This window comes from Accipiter gentilis, chromosome 7 (assembly GCF_929443795.1).
Source record: "Accipiter gentilis chromosome 7, bAccGen1.1, whole genome shotgun sequence".
NCBI classification, from domain to species: domain Eukaryota; kingdom Metazoa; phylum Chordata; class Aves; order Accipitriformes; family Accipitridae; genus Astur; species Astur gentilis.
Window position 1 is genome coordinate 23,383,176 of NC_064886.1, and position 19,982 is coordinate 23,403,157.

The window sequence follows — 19,982 nt, forward strand, 5'->3', positions numbered from 1 at the left end:
GTCCCCGCGCCGCCCACCGGACCAATCGGATCGCGCGGAGGGCGGAGCTGCGCTCAGATGGCCAATGGGGGAGGGGGAAGGGCGGAGCGCGGCCACAAAGTGCCAGTGAGCGGCGCTCGCTGGGGGGAGGGTAGAGTTTCTCGTCTCTATGGTGGTGCCGGAAGTGTGGCGGACGGTTCCGGCGAGGCGGCGCGCGCGGAGGGTGTGCGGCCTGGCGGGGAGGTTAATGGCGGACGCCGTTCCCGCCGCTGAGCACTGAGCGCTCCTTCGCCGCCTCCCGCCGCGCCGCCATGTCCGTGGTGCCGCCCAATCGTTCGCAGACCGGCTGGCCCCGCGGGGTGAACCAGTTCGGGAACAAATACATCCAGCAGACGAAGCCGCTCACGTTGGAGAGGACCATCAACCTGTGAGCGCCGCCTCGGGCCTGCCCGGGCTCGGGCCCTGCCCCCGCCCGTTCCCTCCCGTCCCGCTAGCGAGCCCTTCCCCGCTCCGGCAACAGCCCCGGAGCCGCCCTTGGGCAGCCCGCCGGAGGTTTTTACCTCAGGACTCGCCGTGCAAAGGTCGTCCGGGGCCCTGGTTCTCCGCCGCCGGGAGGGTGAGGGGAAAGCGGCGGGGGAGTCCGGTTACCGGCGAGGGGTCTGCCCGCCTCTCCCCCGCCCCCCATCCCGAGGGCGTGCTGTTAAGCTGTGAAACGCCACACTGTACGATGTTGTGGGTACTGAAAGCTTGCCAGTGATCGGGAACGTGCGGCAGTTAGTATATATGTTTTAGTATATGGAAACAGCGTCTGACTCGGGTTCCCGAGTGTGAACCCCACGTAACACAGAAAGGGAGTATTCAGACGCGGTGAACATCGCCTACGCTTCTCTTCTTGTATGCGCTTTCACAGGCGTCTGCCTTTGGTGGCAGAGAGAGAGAGAGACAGGCCGCTGGCTTAGATGGGATTTGGGCTGACCCTGTGTAGTCAGTAGGATGTGGTTGGGTATGCCTGGTGTTCGCCGATTGTCTGGTGCAGGTATTGTAATTTAAATTCAGAGTGGTTGCTACCGGAGGAAACTTCACTTCTGTCAGAGATACAAATTATTTGCTAATAAAAGTGTACTTATTTTATATGAGAAGTCATATACTTTAGTTTCTTCCAGTAAACTCTGTTGGATGTGTTCTTTGCTAAGTACGTCTGAAAGTTGCAGAAACAGCAAATGTTAATTTTAACAGTCAATATTAAATTTTAGCTGTTAATCACAGACTCGTATTTTTTTGGTATAGTTGAGTTTATTCACAGTTAAGAGTCTTGTGGAAGTTCATATATGAACTTCAGACACTGGAATATTTTTAGAGTGTTTCTGAAGAAAAGACTCAGCAGGTAGCTTGTGTTGTCATCGTAATTTTTTTTTGAAGCATAGGCGAAGCGTTTTGTAAGATGTACAGACTAATGCACCCACCTTAGCTTAGTATGGGTTAGCACAGTAGATTATTAATAAAGCTATTTGTGTATCTAAAAATGGAAATAAATGGCAAAAGAAATGTAGATAGTTCTAAGCTATAAGTGAAAGTGGGGGGCTTGCTAATAAATGAATCTGCAGTTAGGAAACTGGTTGTTTTGGTTCACTTGTGTACTTTGGGGGGAGGAGGAATTTGAGGGGGGGGGGGGAAGAGTGTATACTACTTAATTTGACATGATTAAGTATTGGGGAAAGAATACACAAGATGCATCTCAAGGAAAACGTTCCCCATGAAATCAGTCATTTATTCTGCTAATTCAGTTGCTGTATGTTACAAGCCAATAAAACCATGGTGATAACTCATTACTGCTCCGCCCAGAACCCATTTTCCTCTCTCCCTTTTTGACTTAGGTGGATGATCCTGTCTTCTCTCCAGGCCTTGTGCTATCAGATCTGTGTGTTACTTGGATTTTGTCGTACAATAACATTCTCCTGTTGCCTTCTGTGCCCTCTAGGACTGACCGATTTCTTGCCTAATCTTTCCTTTGTTTTCTGACTCTTTTCAGTCCCTCTTACCTGGAGAAATCTCCCAAGTTTCCACTGTACTGTTACGAGAGAATGCAGAGGTCCAGCACTTAGCCCAACAGAGTGATCTGCTCAAACTCTTGATCTTACCCCAGGCTCCCAGCCCTGCAATTAGACAGTCAGCATTTCTCCTCTTCTGTGATCCAGATGTCTGATTTCCCACTTCAAAACAAAACCACTTCTAACAGTTTAGTTCTCAGGCTCTTCATTATGTCTGCAGAAAACAAAAACGCTGTCCTGTGCAGCTTGCTTCCTTCCCAGCAGAGCTTTTCTCTCCTGTTCCTCTCCCAGCTCCTCTCAGAGCCTCAGCTGCCTTTTCTCTGGAGTGTGGAGATCAAAGAGGGTGGCTGTTGAACAACAGTTGCTGCTGGTTCTTTTGGGCTTCTTTCCTTCTTTTGAATCAGCACTACATTAGCTTGTCGCTCAGCAGGACTTTCTGCGCTTGTATGCATCATAGTGCAGATCTTCCTGTGATAGGGACCCCGTAAGTCTCAAACAAGAACCACTAGCCCAGTTACTGTTCAATCAAGCACAGAAGGTTCTGCCTCAGGGTAGATGCTGTGTCATAGTAATTTAAATTTAGATTTCTTGTTATGCAGTAACATTTTTTTTTTTTTTTCCCCTTATAGGTATCCTCTGACAAATTATACATTTGGGACAAAGGAACCCCTGTATGAGAAGGACAGTTCCGTGGCAGCTCGTTTTCAGCGCATGAGGGAAGAGTTTGACAAGATTGGCATGAGGCGGACAGTGGAAGGGGTTCTGATTGTACATGAGCATAGGCTGCCCCATGTGCTGTTACTGCAGCTGGGCACAACTTTTTTCAAGCTGTAAGTGTCTGTTTCTTGAATGTAACTTTTAGTTTAACTTTATTGTCACAGACCACTAAACATGCAGGCTAGAGGTTAAAGTGTGGCTAACTGATTGATGTTTTGAATGTGATTCATTTCTTGCAAAGACTTAGTCTGGGAAAACTTTTTTGAGTGGTGGCGTTTTCATCTGAAGTGCATTTGTCTGACTCTGCTCTCGAGTGGCGTGACTTAGTTTGGAACCGACTGGAAGCCTTAGTTATGGTGCATCACTATGGTAAAATTCTGTTTAAAACTCGTTATCAGTAGTTAGTGTGTTGTACTTGTGTTGTGAAAGCTGTTACGGTTAAATATGTTTATGCTACGGCAGCAAAAATGGTAGAGCTCAAACAATAAGCCCCAGTAAATGTAGAATGATACCTGTTTACACACTACTGCGTGAGCTGGGGACAGCAAGAAAGGTAGGCATCTAAATTTGAGAAAATTGCTTCAGTTCATCTCATAGTTATCACTGCCAGAGTGAAATTTTAGCGTTTGGATCATATGGTCGTAGTGATGGTGGTGGTGCTTGTTTTCTTTTTTAAACTGGATGGGCTTGAGTTGTCTCAAGTTATCCTGCTTGTGTTCTTGCTTTTACATTTTAAACATTTATATTGTTTGCTGTCAATTTTGTGTGCGTGAAATCTAATTTTATATCCAGATTCTTTTTCGGCATTTTGATTTGGGGGATATTTGTGGGCAAAATAGGCTAGACTTTAAAAGTTTTGCAAAACTCTGTAATGATGAAAATGTGTTTTTAGTTTTTTCATTAACCTTGCATCAAATGCAGGATGGTTCCCTACATGAGTTTTATTTTCTGCTTCCTGTGTGCTTCAGTGAGTGCTGTTTTTGAGATAAGAACAAATACGGTCGGTATCTACAACTCTCTTCAACTTCTGGTGCTTTTATATTGTTGTTAAAACTTTACCTTTTAAGTGCCCCAGTTGTTATTGTGTATATTGTTATACTTTGTCCTGCTGAAGTTAAAGCACTTTGTATAATAGTTATTTTGTAAGGGACATACAGTAGCAATTTTAGTCACGGTTTTGATGAAAGCTATCCTACTGTCTTCAAATTCAGCAAAGTTAGCTTTGGAACTTCTGACTTAAGGGCCTTGAGTGAATTTGTAACTCCCTGCCTGGAAGAACATCCAAACTTACCTGTGAAAGTCAGTAAATGCAATAAAACATAACTTTAGCTTTCATCATTGATTATTTTAACAGACCTGGTGGTGAACTCAATCCAGGAGAAGATGAGGTAGAAGGGCTCAAACGCTTAATGACAGAGGTCTGTTTTCTTTTGTTATGTTGCTATACCGGACTGTTGGATTATTTTAGAGTTAACAGAATAAGCCAAAGCAGTAGAGTAGTCTCCTTACCGCTTCTGTTATTTTGATGCTTTTGTGATGTTCTCAGGTAGTTAACAAATAAAGCCATAAGTTCTCATTTATCTGCATTGTGAGTGTGACAGAGTGGTTTAGCGGCTGACCTCCTACCTGCTGCTCAAGTCCTGTGTTCGTTTGCAGCTTTGCTTTTTGGCTGACTTCAGGCAAGTGAGTGTGCAGATGGGCAATAAAATATGTTGTGGTGCACAGCCAATGAGGACTTGCCTTTGAGATAGTCTTCCCAATGCACCAATTAACCTTCCATGCTCTCCAAGTAACCTAAAGTAATTCTGTCAGGTAGTGTACCAATGCATTTCATTCTTCCCATTGGTCTGGCGGGACTCAGTTCAGCTGAACACAGCATGGAATTTGAAATGCTCTCGAAAGTGTCCTTGTCCTGCCAGGTGAGGCTTTTGCTAAAACATGTCACTTTATACAAAAATACTCTAAAATTCTATTAAAAGCTGTTCCAGAGCAGTTCTGAACTACATCAGACCCTTATCACAGCCAGTCTTCATGTTTCCAGTATATGTTTTCTAAAAAAATTGACTTGGGTTACCCAGAGTTTTGACTGTAACTGGATTTTTGGTAGATACTGGGTCGCCAGGATGGTGTTCAGCAAGACTGGGTGATTGATGACTGCATTGGTAACTGGTGGAGACCGAACTTTGAACCTCCACAGGTGAGTACTCGTGTTGACTTTCATCATCTTTAGTCAAGTACTGATTGTTCTTCCAAAAGCCTTCAACCTACCAGTTGGGCTTTTTGAGTGCCTGCTGCATGAGCAATTAGCTTTTCTGGGTTTTTACCTATTTTACCTCGTTTCTGTGGCTGAGGAGAAACTACAAACTTTTTTCCCTAGAAACTCCCGTCTCCCTCACAGCTGTCCTGATGGATTGAGAAACCACTGGATGTAATAGCTTCCAGTCCTTTGCTGAGCCAGGCACACCATTTAAATTCCTGTTGTAGCCACAATGGAAAGTCTTGCACTGCTGCATGTGGAACAGAAGCCCTGTGAATAAAATTGTCTCGCTACCCTGTTTCTAAATTCTTTTTAACGCTGAAAATACTTGCTCAGTTTGCTGTTACGTGTTTCTGTCTGGTTGGGTTGTTTTAACTGCTCATGAGTATTGGTGCCTCTTGAGATCCTGTCAATAGTTGTGACAGCAACAGCATTCCTTTCTCAGTACTTTCTTATCAAAGTGGTTTTCATTATTTGATGCCATGAAAGAACAATATGTGACATGTTGAAAGCTTGCACAGTGCTTGATAATTTATAAAGTAGCACTTAAGATTGCACAATATTTTCAAAACTCTGTAGAAGCAATTTTTATTGTTTTTCTTCCAGTATCCCTATATCCCAGCTCATATTACAAAACCAAAAGAGCACAAAAAGCTTTTCTTGGTCCAGCTTCAAGAAAAGGGTAAGTGTTTGTTTGCAGCAAAGGACTGTATTTATAACAATGTCTAAATGCTTACATTTTGTGCAAGGAAACTTGGTGGCAAGTTTGTGTTCCTGTGCTTGCAGTTCTTTGTAGTTGATTGTTAAAAAAGTTAAGTGCTGATGGTACTTTTAAAGGTAGGTGATCTTTGAACATGAGTTCCTAGTAAATGCTCATTCCTGCTCCCGCATCAGTATATGTACAGCGTATGAACCCCCTATTTCACTAGAAAAGGAATAAACCTACTGTAGTGCTATATGTAGTGATCTTGTTTTGAGGTGCATGTGGGGTGGTTATACCTTGGCTGAATGCGTGGTGGTTTTTCTTGATTAATCAACTTGTATTTGCTTTTAGCTTTGTTTGCAGTCCCAAAAAATTACAAGCTGGTTGCTGCACCACTGTTTGAGCTCTATGACAATGCACCAGGATATGGACCCATTATTTCCAGCCTTCCTCAACTTTTGAGCAGGTATATTATAATTTATTTATATTATAGTTCTTGGGAACACATTTGCTGTGGGACACCAGAGCAAGGCTAGGCACCACAGAAACCAACTTGAAAAGGTTGCAGCTATCCCAAAGAGCTTAGAATCTAGCTCAGACAAGATGCAATGGACAATTTGGAAGCACCGGTTGCAACTTGCTAGCACTGAAGTCCTGTCTAGCAGTTGTAGGAAAGGAAGATCTGAAGGACAGTGAGGATGGAGCTGTGCACAGGCTAAGGAACAGCTTCTTTGTGAGCATTAGGGACAGCGTGAGAGTAAAAGCCAAGATGCGTGTTTGAAGCACTGAGTTAGGTGTGCAAGTTAGCACAGCTTTGTGCTGATTAAATGTGGTGAGTTTTTTCAGACTCTGTGTAGTAGAGCTTATAACATGTAGCATCTTGCAACACAAGTATCTGTAGGGACAGCTGTATTTTTCCTTTCCTTTTCCTGATGTACACACTCTTTGGCTTTCTTACCTGAAAATGGCTTGTACCTTGGGTCTCTAGAGCTCACTAGTCTCACTGGTTTCTGTTACTTCAGCAAATGTTCAGGAATGCCAGGCATCCCACAGCCTGTCAGCTGTTACTCGGGGAAGTAGTTTTGTCATCCACCTACTTTGAAAAAAGTCTGTTAGCAGAATGTCAGCACTGGTATTGCCTATAACAGGCTTGTATCGTGCTGGTTTTTTTTTTTTTCTCTATCTAGTCCCAATTTTGGCAGTTGTAGCTATGGACGCTTCCCCCCTCCCCCTGCTCTAAAAACAGCAGATACTTTCTCCCGAGTACCAGCAAAACACTGGTTATTATGCAGCCAAATGCCAGTTTGGTACCAGTGCAACTGACACATCCAGAGGGTGGACATCTGGAAGTTGAGATGGATGCTTGTTTTCACTGTGTGAACGCTGTTGTGCAACTTGGTTGAGAAGAATTAGCTCTTCTGTTGAATACGTCCATACGTTACCCTTGGAGTATATAAGGTTGGCCCTGACAGCAGAAGGGCTGCGAAAGAGTCGCTGGTGGGGGAACATAACTGTCACTGGTATTTTCATGTCTATGAAGCTCTCTTAAGAGATGAAGTGTTAATAATTAGTTCTTCTGCAACCTTAAGAGACTGTTGTGCAATGCTAGCGTAGGATTGGCTGTTAAAAATGATGCTTCCTGCTATACTGAAATGCTGTCTTATTAAAAAAACCCCACTTCTGTCAGATGGAGGCTTATCAAAAGCAGAAACAAAATATTTGCTTATTCACTCAAAAATGTCACTTAAATAAAAAGAATGAAGATTCCTCAGTTGGTATAATCCTTTTAATTTTAGGTTCAACTTTATTTACAACTGAATTCCTGTATACCTGAAGAGTCTGATAGAAGAAGCCGTCTCTGTGAGCACAGCTTTAAAATGTAGAGAAAAGAATACGTGTGACGCAAGGATTTTTTTTAATGTCATTCTTTTCCTGAAGGCCACTAAACTTTCTATTGTATGAATAGAGAAGTGAATTTCAACTGTTTAGGTAGTGGGATGGCAATGTGATAACCGTGTTTAAATCACTTTTCATTGTAATACTCACCAAATTTTTTTTGTACAACATTAAACAAAATGGTTAAGATTCTGTTTGTCTTGGGTTTGTTTTATTTTTTTCCTTAGTAGTCTCCTGCTTTTAGGTACATATGTTAAACTTTATTACTTTCCTTCAGGAATACAGAAGATCTTGGAAACAAGAGGAGGACCTAAACCATTCAGGGACCATTTGGATGCTCTGGTCTGCATCCCTGAGCAGGGAATTAGTCTGAGGGAGAAATTAAACAGTATAAGTAGGTGCAACATCATTTTGAGTCTTTTTTTTTAAGTTAGAGAACAGAATTGCTGTTTTGAGGGAGTATGAGTACTTAAAGGCAAGCGTAGCCTTTGTTCACGGCTTACCAGAACTGATCTGGAAGCATTACTGTTTGTGCAGGGCTTGGAGGAGGTATGATGTGTATCTCTTCCCTCTGTGCCCCCTTAGGAAAATAACAATCCAGCAGATTCTGCTGGACTGTCCCGAGATTGAGTTGGAAAGTGAAATTAATTCTGTATTTTTTTTTTTTTATAGCTATAGGACAGAATTTGGGTCATGTTGAAATGTTTTGCCAATGCCGTATGTGAGTGGTTCCACATTATGCCGAGCTGTTGTAGTAGACCAGCGTGCTGTGTCATCCTGCAAGGGCTACCCATACTTCTGCTTTTCATCCTCAACATTTCAGACTCTTGCAGGTAGTAAACATCAGCCTTTATAGTTTTGGTTTTTTTATGTGCTTGGCTAAACACCAGTTCCCTTCCTAATGCCCTTAGCCTTCCATTGTTTTGCTTGATAACTCTTTGAAAGACTTGTTTCCAAATTCCGCCTCTGATCAGAAGATGCGCTGTTGCTTGTGCGCTGTCCTCTTTTACGAAGGCATCGCTGGGAGAGCGTGTGCTGCCACGAGAACTGAAATTTGCCAAAGGGGTCGGTTCTGTTGCCAGTTGTAATCTATGCGCAGAGCAATTGCGACAGCTTGGCGCTTCAGTCAAATTGAAGCGGTGCAGTGTGGGAGCGATACTGAGAAAATACTGGAAAATGTAGCGGTAGGGCTGTTCCCTTTGGTCCTGTGGATGGAAGGCCTAGACATATGGTTAGCAAAGTGTATGGTTTCTTAGACGACTGCCAGCTGTGGAAAATAAAGCTAGCAGGGGAGTGCAGAAAGGAACAATTTTTGCATGGGGAAGTGAGGGTGGACGTTGGAAGTCAGATGCTACAGGAACAAGCACCAGAGCTCTGCTTTCGAGGCCTGGCATTTACCGGCATCCCTCACCTGCCATTGCTGCCTACTTTGAGAGACTCATTTTGGGCCACGCTACCTGTGAAAGAGCGCTGGAGCGCACCATGGGCCCTCTGCTTTCTCCTTTGACTACATGCCTGTAGGTTTCGGGGCCACGGAAGGAGAACCCCCCCCCTTTATTTTCCCGCAAGCCCCCCGCCCCCGCTTCGCTTTGGTTATGCGGCGGCCGCCCCCGGGGCGCGGAGCCTCTCCGCCGCTCCGCGGGGCAAGGCCGGGAACGGGGTCCAGCGCTTCCCGCGGCGCCGGGCCCGCTGGAAGCGCCGCCCCGGCCGTGACTCAGCGCGCTGGGGAGCGGTTCGTGACGGGGCGGGCGGACGCGGCGCTGGGAGCCGGGGCGAAGGGGGGGGCGCGGTTTGGGCCCATTCCCTCCCCCGGCCTCCGGGGAGGGGCGGAACGGTGGCGGCGGGGCGGGCGCTAGGCCGCAGGAGCGGGGGGAGCGCGGCGGGCTGGGGCCGTGGGGGCCGAGGCGGCCGGCCGGGCGGCGGCGGCGGCGGCGACGACGGGCTCCGCGATGCCGCTGCTCTTCCTGGAGCGCTTCCCCTGGCCCAGCCTCCGCACCTACACGGCGCTCAGCGCCCTGGCCCTGCTGGGCACCGGCCTCAGCGCCTACCGCGCCCTCAGCCAGGCCCCCGGCGGGCCCCCGCAGCCGGACGGCGCGGCGGCGGCGGCGGGCACCGAGCCCGCCGAACCCCCGCGCCGCGGCGGGCCGCGGGCCCTGGACGTCGCCTACTACCTGCTCTCCGACAGTCTCTGCGTCTGGGTGAGCCCTGGGCGGGCGGCGGCGGCGGGGCCTGCGGGGCCGGGCGGGCGGGCGGGTGGCGGCTGAGCCCGGCGGAGCGGAGCGGAGCGGCGGGCCCCGCGGCCTGCGACGGGGCCGGGGGTGGGCGGCGCGGCCTGTGCCGGCACCTCACGGCGGCTGGCGCGGGGGGCGGGGGGGGGGAAGGCAGAATAAAGAGGGGTTCTCCCGGCGAGCTGGGTGAGGAAAGGCGGCGGGGCGGGGAGGTGGGCGCTGGGGCCGGGGGTGCGCCCTTGCCCGGGCCGCAGCCGCTCCCCTTCCTTCCTTGGCCGGGGCGATAGGGCTGCCTGCAAGCCGAGAGCCCTGAAAGTTCGGCTTGGTGCTTGTGCTTGTCCCCGAGCGTCGCCCCCCTCGCCGAGGGTGGCTTTTGGGGGAAGCTCTTGGGAGGGTTGTGCTGCGGTTCTGTTCTGCTGCACTTGGCGCTTCTCGAAGCACTGCATATCCTGCTCGGCTAGAAATCTTGGTGAGAGACCATCAGGTGTTCAGGCCCAAGCTTTACCTGCTTCTCTTTTAAAAATGACGTTTAAAGTCATGCAGGTAGGGGCAAGCATTCTCACCATTTAAGAAAAAAACCCCAGAGAATAATCTTCTGTAGCTCTTTGAACCCAAACCTGGCAATGGTATGTGAATCTTGGCTCACTAATTTCTGTAGTTGAAATAAAGGCTCAACAAGGGGATATCAGAAACCTAGCTGAGCTCTTGCTGTTGAACTTTTCATATGTCTGTCAATCAAAGGTGGCATTAGTTGGGCATCTGCTTTGCAACATGCTTGTTCGACTGAGGCACTGGTTTTTCAGTGTAACCAAACACACTCAGCTTGTTGAAACTCAGTCTCAGAACCTTAAATTAAGAGGTCTGGAAAAGTTTGTTGTGCGTCCTTTAGAGTGAGCCTGCTTCATCATACCCCCCTCCCCCTTTTAGTGTTCTGCAGAGGTCAAAAGTTAATTACAAGTGTCTTTGTCAAATATGAGAAGCAGTTTTCCCAGGCCCGTGTATTCTGCTCCTTGTGACTTTCAGCAGTGTGGTTACAGCAGGAGCGTGTGCTATTCCATATGTTTTGAGACAATGTCTGAATCTTGTTCCCGTAACAACAGATTCAAACTGGAGTTTTCTCATCTGCCGCACCTTAAACAAAACGAGCATCTGTAGGTTTCATCCCCATGTTTCCTGGTGCTGAAATTTGCTAGTCCATATAAAACAATTTATTGTGAAGAGGTGGGCTAGTTTGTTGGATATACTGGTGTATCAAACTGACCATGTTAGTATTTCTAGAAAAAAGTTAAGTGACTTGTCAGCTACTGTATGTGTCTTGGAAGAGGCCAGGCTTAAATTTCACCAAAAAAAAAAAAAAAAAAAAAAGGGCAACTAATACTGTTCTGTGAACAATGGTAGGTTTTGTTAGGCTTGTTCATTCCCCTTCTCTCTCTCTCTCCCTGCCCTTCTAAATGGGGCAAAAGTATTTGTCACTGACTGCTTTATTTCTTTCCAGGTGCTAGTGAACACTGCCTGCTGTTTTCTGATGTTGGTTGCTAAGCTAATCCAGTGTATGGTGTTCGGTCCTCTTCGTGTCAGTGAGAGGCAGGTAAGACAGCAATGCATTGCCTTGGATATTGTCATGTTTCATAATTTATTGGTGTGCGACTGGTGTGTTCTATATGGAATTGCTGAAAGTACACAAGAAAAGTAAATTTTAGAACAACATAAGCTTAAATCTTACCGTTTGGTTAACTAGTATATCCACAGCCACAAGCTGCCAGTTTATTTCTGAAGGGAACTCTTTTTCATTGTTCCTCTTGTATTTTATAAGCCCATGGTCAACTTGAAAATCCTGCTTCCTTAATTAACTTTGTCAGACTTCTTACAAGTGCACCTCATTTCAGAATACTTACAACGTGTTCTTCTTTCTTCAGTTTGCGCTTGGCAGCATTGCATTTTGTAGTTAGTTATAAGCACTGGTAGTCTGAGTTCCCTCTTGTACCTTGTTTTGTGCCCTGACTGCTGGAGAAGTGCTTTCCGTCCTTATATGCTGCGTGGATGGTTTATCTACCCTCAGGTTTAAGGGGGAGTAGGCAGGCATATGCCCAGAGAAAGGAAGTAAGCAGGGCTGAAAACTCGGGCTGTTTAGTCCTGCTCTTGGGCCAGGTGAGAATGTTTTTAAAAATTCAGCAAGAGAACCATTAAAGCATAGGCTTTTTAAAAACAGGATCCTGCAGAAGATAAAAGCAGTAGCAGCAGTAGTTTGAATAGTATCAGTATATTTTTTTTAAAAAGGAAGACAAATGCACAAGTTGCCTTGTGTAAATGTAGTAGCAGTGGTTTGAAGTGTGTTCATGTATTTAAAAAAAAGTGTGTAAATGCAGTTCTTTGGGAGAAATCAGGCCATGATGATTTTTGACATGCAGAACTGAGGCACATAAAGCTTCAGTAATAACCATGGATCTCTCAAAGCCTATTGTATTTGTGGTTCACACCCCGTAGAGCCTTTGAGTGAAGTGTATTAAAAACAAGGCACTATTCAAACTGCATTGGGCCAGATTTTCTTTCCAGTCTGTGTTGGCTATAAGGATGTGGAATTTTAACCAGTGATAATTTCCAGGATGTCCTCTACCCTCTTAAAAACTGAAATGAAGAGCAGTAGCAGTGTGAATCCATTTGCTTTTGGACAGTGGGAGTGTGCTTCAGTTCTCATGTAAAGGAAAGCTGGTTATTAATATTAGCAAGCCAAAAATGGCAGCATCCTGAAGGAATTCTGGGCCTGCCTTAACTAAACTTCTGGTGATTTCATCGTGTTCTTTAACAAAACACTTTATTTCATAAATTTTTTTATTCCCAACAAGCTGGCTTGCTATCTGTTGCTTGAGACCATCATATTGTTTCTTTCATACTGCATGTGCGTGGGAATAATTTTTTTTTTCATTGCTCATCCATCTCGTTCTCCACTGTAAGCATTGTGCTTTTTAAGAACAGACTTTGTCATCTTTTCTTAATCGTCTGTACTTTTTTGACAGGTTTTTGAAAGCAAGGTGCTAGGCTATTTGGGCATCTTGTATAACTAACCGTGGCAGTTCTTCTAGCAAAGAGGACTTTGTGTTTGCAGCCCACTAGCTGTGTTGCTTGAGTGTGGAGAATCAAACTGAGATCAGACTTGGTTTGTGCTAACCACTGTTTTAGAAGTATGGCAGGAAACTACGTTGTGCGCTGTGTTGCACAGTTATGCTATAGTGGTACAAGAGACTAGATAAGATACTAAGGACTGCTAATATTTATAGTATGTTTTTGATTCAGTAAGGGTAACAAATACTATTCAAGATGTGTATGCAGCAGGCTTTTGCTAACATATTGTTGCATTTCTGCTTCCATTTTTTTTTCTTTCTCTTTTTCCCTCCTCCTTTCCCCTGCATGTGGATTGTCAGTGCTTTCACTACAGTAACCAAACGTCTTCCTTTACAGCATCTCAAGGATAAATTCTGGAATTTCATTTTCTACAAGTTCATCTTCATTTTTGGTGTGCTGAATGTTCAGACTGTGGAAGAAGTGGTGATGTGGTGCCTCTGGTTCTCTGGACTTGTGTTTCTTCATCTTATGGTTCAGCTGTGCAAGGATCGCTTTGAATATGTAAGTTTTGATTAAGGGCTGTCTTTTGGGACATGCAAATTCTGTGTCTGGTTTGGGCACTGGCTCATGATAGGTTACAAACAGTTCGTTTAGACCTTTTCCGCACCCTGCGGTGCTGAACACGTGCACCTCCCAGTAGCTTCGAATAGTTGCTTTAAAGTGCAGTGTCAATCTTACTCCTTCAGTTTTTCCATGAGACAAATGGATCTGAAGATACTTATTTTCTTTGATAAATTGCCTCTTATATGTGCCCTGTAATTACTATTACATAACTCTGTGAGATTTGTTCATAGCTCTCCTTAGTGAAGAAGTCTTGACAACAGAACATCCCTTAGATTGGTGCCCTTTAGGACTGGTCCATGAAGCCTGTTTCTGCGGATTCTGTGCTCAGGTTTCAAGCTCATTTACATTTACCAAATATTGACTGCCAATGTCTTTACAATATACAGTGCAACTTTCTCCATAAGCTACATCCCAGTTTCTGTTAATACCAAGAACAAATTCAGTAGAGATGCAGAAATTGAAGGCTAGGCAAGGAAGAAGGAGCTGGAATTTGAATAGTAAATCTTGCCCTTTAAAAATCTATAATGGACATACATTTTCCTCAGCTCCGCTGTCCTGGAATAAAAGTTTGAACTAAATCGAATCCATGAATTACCTTTTGGTAGCTCTGTGCTTTTTTTTTTTTTTTTTTTTTTAAATTAATATCCAGTAAGGATATTAATTCACAAGTAGCTAGGCACTAAGCTTGAAACTAGATTGGTTGGGGTTAGGAAAATTGAGATGGAATTGAAGAAGGCAGTCATATGGTATTTTTAGTGTTGTTCAGAAAGCTGTAAAAGAACAAAGCTCATGTGGGAAGAAATCCTTATTATATTCCTTCTGCATTCAAAGCGTGTATCGTAATTCTTTACTTGGACAAATTGTACTTGTGTGATCTGCCTTCCAAACTCAGGGGGATGTGGAACTGAACCAGATGTAAACAAGGAAGAAAGAACCAATTTAAGAACAGAACATGGGAGTCAGCTTCATCAATCAGACCAGAGTGAAGCTTTGGGCAACAACTTCTTTCCGTGTCCTGTTCTTCCCCTTCCTGCCCTGAAAATAAGGGGATGGACCACCTAAATACTTTGCCTCTTGGGTCATCTTTGATTTAGACAGCCTAGGTGTAGCCTACTGTTAAGGTAGTTTAGAGAATTAATATGCTATGCATGCTATTGAATGAGGCAACTATTTTCAGTAGACTCTATCCAGCAATCTCTAGCTGCAAGTTAAATTTTGGGGGGAGATGCCTCTCTCTTCCAGAAGAAAATGACGTTGGAAGAACTAGTGGCTGGAAGATAAAGCTGGACAAATTCAGATCAGTGGTAAGGTGAAAAATTGACAGAACAATTTTTCTCATTGCTCAAAGACTGTGTATTATGGTTAGGCGTCTTTCTAAAATGCATGTTCATCCTAAGCAGATGCTGTGAATTTGATGCAGAAGCTACCGTGTGAGAAAGTGTCTGTGGTTTTCTTGCACAGGTGATCTCAACTTTAGATCAAATAATCGTAATGATCCCCTCTGGCTTTAAAAGCCTGGTGAAAGTAAATGACAGCGAGATGAATGAGACTTTGGGATGGTGTGTGGTTTTAGCTTTGTTCCACGTCATTTATTACTACACTGCATGGTTGAGGTTGTGAAATTGGTTTTATTCTAGAAAGCAAGAGATTTTCCTGAATGAGGACTTGTTTGGTAAGGTGACTATGGAAGGCAGGGTGGATGAAGTACTCCTTTAAACCTGTTATGTATTTGTGTTGCAGCTTTCCTTTTCTCCTACCACACCCATGAGCAGCCACATCAGAGTCCTGACCCTGCTCATAGCCATGCTCCTGTCCTGCTGTGGATTAGCAGTTGTCTGTGGTATTATTGGCTACACTCATGGCATGCACACGTTGGCTTTCATGGCAGCAGAGGTGAGACTTCCTTCATATGTATCATGGTTTCTGCTTTGCTTTTCACCCCTCGCTTGGGGGTATCTTGGCATGCGGTGGGTTTTCTTTTCATTTCCCACAAGGAAAAAACTCCAAAGATGCAAACAAACCCTCCCCTGGTTTAGATCTGCCAGATCTGCATGCTTTCTTCCTTTAGAGTTTAAGCCTGCAAAACACCTTTGTCTGAAGAACAGAATGAGAGGATAAATCCATAAGATGATGCTGAAATCACATGGCAGCCTATGAAAAAATAATGGTTGTGCTTCATGAGCGTTGCAAGAAGAATTAGTTACAATGGCCGCTGAGAGAGGGAGAGAATATGTGAAAGTGTGATGTGCACCTCAGCGTGTTTCTCTGAGGTTGTATTTTCTGTTTCAATTCTCCCCAAAAGGAATGAGACTAACATCCTTTCCTTAAGGCATGCTCATGTGATTTGCTTATGTTTATGTAAAGAGTTGTGTCTCAGCTGAGATGAGCAAGGCATGTTTGTGCACTCCTGAACCCTTTGCAGTTGGAGTAAACATCAATATGTTTGTAGAGTGAACATCAGTATGTTTTTGATGTTATGGTGGGTTGTTGCACTCTGCCTGAGGAAGTGATAATCTTAAACAAAGGGGAGGTAACCGGTATAATTGCAAGTGTTAGCTCATCCTTAGTTCAGATAACAAGTAGCATGTATGGTTTATTTTTCCTCTCCTATCTTGAACTCGGAGTTAGTGAGGAGGAAAGAAAACAGTCACCTGATAGGAGAAAATGATTCTGGTCATACCACAGGCCAGTTATTTAATATGTCAGTTTACTTTTCCCTAAATATGAGGATATGCAAGGCCAGATTTGTAATTACACAGTGGAAGGGTACTGAAGATTTGTCAGTGTCTCTAATAGGTGGGGTCTTGTTGGTGTTGTGTTTCTTATCTGGGCTTGGCGGAATGATGTATCAGCCTTGTACCAGCGTGGGGTAGGTTTATCAGGGAGCATTAAAGTGCCAAAGCGTTGCCTCGTTAGTGCTGTGCCTTGTGGTGGTGTATGTGTTTTGCATTGCAGGATGGGGCCCAGCTATTCATTTCGGTGGGAGCTGTTCTGTCTGCTTATTAACAAAGGAGTGGCTCAGTCAGCATAAGTGTGTGGTCCTCAGCCAAGCCATGGGTCCAGGCAGCTTGCTGTGCTGCTGGTGGACAGCAGAGGAAGTTTGTGGGGAACGTATAGGAAAGGGTTCTCTACCCTTGCTTGCAACAGCTGGCATTTGAGGACATTGCTGAGGTGAGGGTTGGACAAGCCTGTTGGGTTTGATAGCCTCAGATGGACTCTGGAAAGTTGTCTGATAGTTTATTGAACTCATTTATACTTTGGCCTCCACGATATCCAAAGGCAACAAATTCCACATTTAACTCGGCTTAGTGTACACAAAAGAGCTCTTCTATTTGTTCTGAATCTTCTGTCTGATAACGTCTCTGGCTATCATCTCAGACATTTATGGTGAAAAAGTGCAAAGAATCATTCCTTGTTTACTCTTCTTCATACCATTGGTGATTTTATAGACCTTTCTCCTGTTCCCCTTCTGACTTGCCTTCTAAGCAAAAGAAATCTAGTCTGTTTAATCTTTCCTCATATGAAATTGTCTAATATCTTGCTCTTTCATGAATGTTTTAAATACGCCCTATATGGATTGGGTGACCATGAGTAGTTTCCTTGATTTTAATACCCAGCAGTCACGTAAGTGGAATAAAACATTTAGGTTTCTTTCTGTACAGATACTAGCAGTGACACCTTGTGGCAGTCCTCAAGCTCTCAGCAAAAAGCATTAAATCTTGCAGACTAAAATGTTTACCTGGTGGTGGCTTGTCTGATGCTGTTCGAGAGGGACCCTGCCAAGTGTATTCCATTAGTGTGTATTTAATTACATTAAGTTACATTAAACTATTCATCTCTCTTCTGACTCTGCAAACATTGATTTAGCTTGATGCCTCAGGGATTTCAATAAAGCAATATAGGTGTTTTTCTCGGGTTTTAGTAGGCTTCCACTTGTTCTGGGTTGTTTGTCAGCCTTTTCTTTCCTGCAAAGGCTGGATGTGAAATGTGCAAATGCCTAGAGAAGGTTAAATAAGGACAGTCTGTATTTTTGAGTAAACATTAAGCTTTTTCCCTTAATAAATGGTATTTGAGAATTATAGTATAGCAAGTAATGTCCAGTCTGTCTATCTTTGCACCTTTTTTATTGTAAGAATTACTTCATTCCTATAGAAGCCATCCTCTGATCCTGTTTCATACATCCCAGTTAAGGCTGTATAATGACAGTGATATTCAAATCTTAGAATTGTACCTTACAGATAACAGTATATTTTTCTGTATAGCTTCTCATGCTGCATCCATTATCTTGGGGTTTGAGTGCCTTCCAGTTGTGTGCTAATCTATGTGACTGCCAGTGTCACAGAGTCTGCAGGGGATAAGCGGTTCATTTTGAGCAGAGCAAGAGCTCTTGAGGTGTCGGTACTGAAAATGGCCTACTGTACATTTAGAACCTCAGATTAGAGTTGTGTAACTTGTGATGCAGTGTTGTATTTTCTTCAAAGTATTTCTTGTGTCAGAACACTGAAATGCATTTCTGGAAACAGTGGAGGAACCAGAGACCAGCGCCTTGACCAAATCTGCACTAGCTCGTCCTTTTAATTTTGATGCTCTTGCTGCCTCAGCACTAACCAATATAAATCATGTCTTGGCAACATTAACTTCTTAAAAGTTGCAAAGACTAGACTCTTCAGATTTCTACCTGACAGATGTCTTCCTTATTGGAGACTTTATGCCACATATACTGGTTTTGACACAAATTTGTGCTCAATGGTGTATCCCTCCAGCATCTCACATAATCATTCTGTTTCCCCACTTGTATGGTTAGAATTTGGACATATTTACTTTCCCTCTGTGGTCTGCCCAAAGCTTCTCCATAGCAGAAAACCTCGTGTGAAGAAGGTGTAGTCTCTTTCCAGTACACACATGCAGGGTAACAGGAGACAGAAGAGGGTCCCGCAATGTGCCTTGCAGGAGCACCTAGTATGCCAATTTAACTTTTTTATGAAAGATGTTTGTGATGAAAACAGCACACTGTGCTAGGTGACTTGCTGTTACGTTCTTGACCTTTTTTGTGTTACTTGAATGATGTGTGCATCTTATCCTGAAGCCCTTATTTGGTCAGAAGATCGCACTGGTGTTTCAGTTGTCACAGGAACATTTATTTTAAAGCCAACCAGTAAACAGTTGGCAGATAAGTTGGATATTACTAAGGATTAAATATGCACAGAAGCATTTTAAGAATGGTTTTTACAGATGGAAAGAAATATTAAAACCAGCTGTTTCATTGCTATATTGGGAAGTTAGTGGTTTTGATAGTTGTTCTGTACTCTTTTTAATACTTTTGCGGAAGGCATGCCATCAGACCATTTTTACAGAAATGGTTTCAGTTGCTCATTATAAATCCCCTGCATCTTGGTGTCACTTGGCCCCTGCTAACTACAGGGTAGTGTGGGCAGTCTCTGAAGGGGGTTCATCCTGTCCCATTTTCTTTGACTGGGAGCATACAATGAAGGGATGGGACACTGTGGGCCTGACAGGTTAGAGAGAGGTGATGGGGCCATGTTTCTTAGATGATTAGAGCCCGTGGAAATGTGGTTAGGTGTTCTGGAAACATTCTTTCTGGTGATTCGTCTTTACACTTCTGATCTACTTATACTTTCTGATATACTCAGTTTTTTTCTCTCTACTTAGCCTAGAGAGGTAAGTATGATTAAAGAGAGAAGTTACTTCTGCAGCATTCACATCTCAGCAAAGGCGGGAGATTATTTGAAAGTGCTTCCATGGTTCTTCCTCAAATTCCTGCTACTATTTGGTTCTTCAGATTTTTCTTGAGCAGTGGGATAAAGAGAGGTAGTTGTTGGGATTGTGGTCTTGATACTCAATGAGTGATAAGAATTGAAAAAGGCAATATGTCCTAAGTAATGGGGGGGGTTTGAAGTGAGACTTAACAGCAGTGATGCTAGTGGCTGCTCCAAGAGCATTGTGTGTTTGAGAACAATTTCTTTCTTATTTATTTATAAGCTTCATGTTTGTCACAGGTGTATTGTGCACAGTCATCTATAGTGACCATTGGTTCGCAGCAGCTTGTTAAGCTGCAGTAAATGCATTTTGTGTTTTAACCCTTTAGGTCCTGCCTCTGGACCACTGTTCCTGCCAGAATGTTGTTAACGTATCTTTTTTTTTTTTTTCCCCCTCTTCTGCAGTCTCTGCTTGTGACAGTCAGAACTGCTCATGTGATTTTACGGTGAGTAGCTTATGTTTTGCAGGATGTTTGTTCAAGAAGGCAGTGCATATAGCATGCTGATTTAAGAGGTGTAAGTAATTACCTTGTTGAATTACAAATGCGTGTTTGGAGATGGGCAAAGGTGGTTATCTTTAGCCTGTACTATTTTTAAGCATGAATTCTGCAATGCATGGATAGCTTTAGTGGGTGCTAATAGCTTGAGGCATGGATTAAAATGGATTGGTGCTGCTGTATGAGGGTTGATACA

General features: G+C 44.1%; 2 protein-coding genes across 2 annotated transcripts in view; both read left to right on the plus strand.

The window, feature by feature from the left end:
- The first annotated feature begins 142 nt into the window (after positions 1–142).
- Positions 143–7,792, plus strand: NUDT21 (nudix hydrolase 21). The gene is made up of 7 exons (XM_049804393.1): positions 143–406; positions 2,657–2,857; positions 4,099–4,162; positions 4,852–4,941; positions 5,608–5,683; positions 6,056–6,170; positions 7,501–7,792. The coding sequence occupies exons 1-7, from the start codon at positions 291–293 to the stop codon at positions 7,520–7,522; spliced, it is 684 nt and encodes a 227-aa protein (XP_049660350.1). The 5' UTR covers positions 143–290; the 3' UTR covers positions 7,523–7,792.
- A 1,654-nt stretch (positions 7,793–9,446) lies between these two features.
- The window catches only part of AMFR (autocrine motility factor receptor), a 30,509-nt gene continuing 19,973 nt past the window's right edge, over positions 9,447–19,982 (plus strand). Inside the window, exons 1-5 of the mRNA XM_049804367.1 lie at positions 9,447–9,798; positions 11,324–11,416; positions 13,285–13,449; positions 15,253–15,405; positions 19,695–19,735. Of these exons, the coding sequence (XP_049660324.1) occupies positions 9,550–9,798; positions 11,324–11,416; positions 13,285–13,449; positions 15,253–15,405; positions 19,695–19,735 (701 nt within the window). The 5' untranslated portion in view covers positions 9,447–9,549. The remainder of the gene's footprint in view (positions 9,799–11,323; positions 11,417–13,284; positions 13,450–15,252; positions 15,406–19,694; positions 19,736–19,982) is intronic.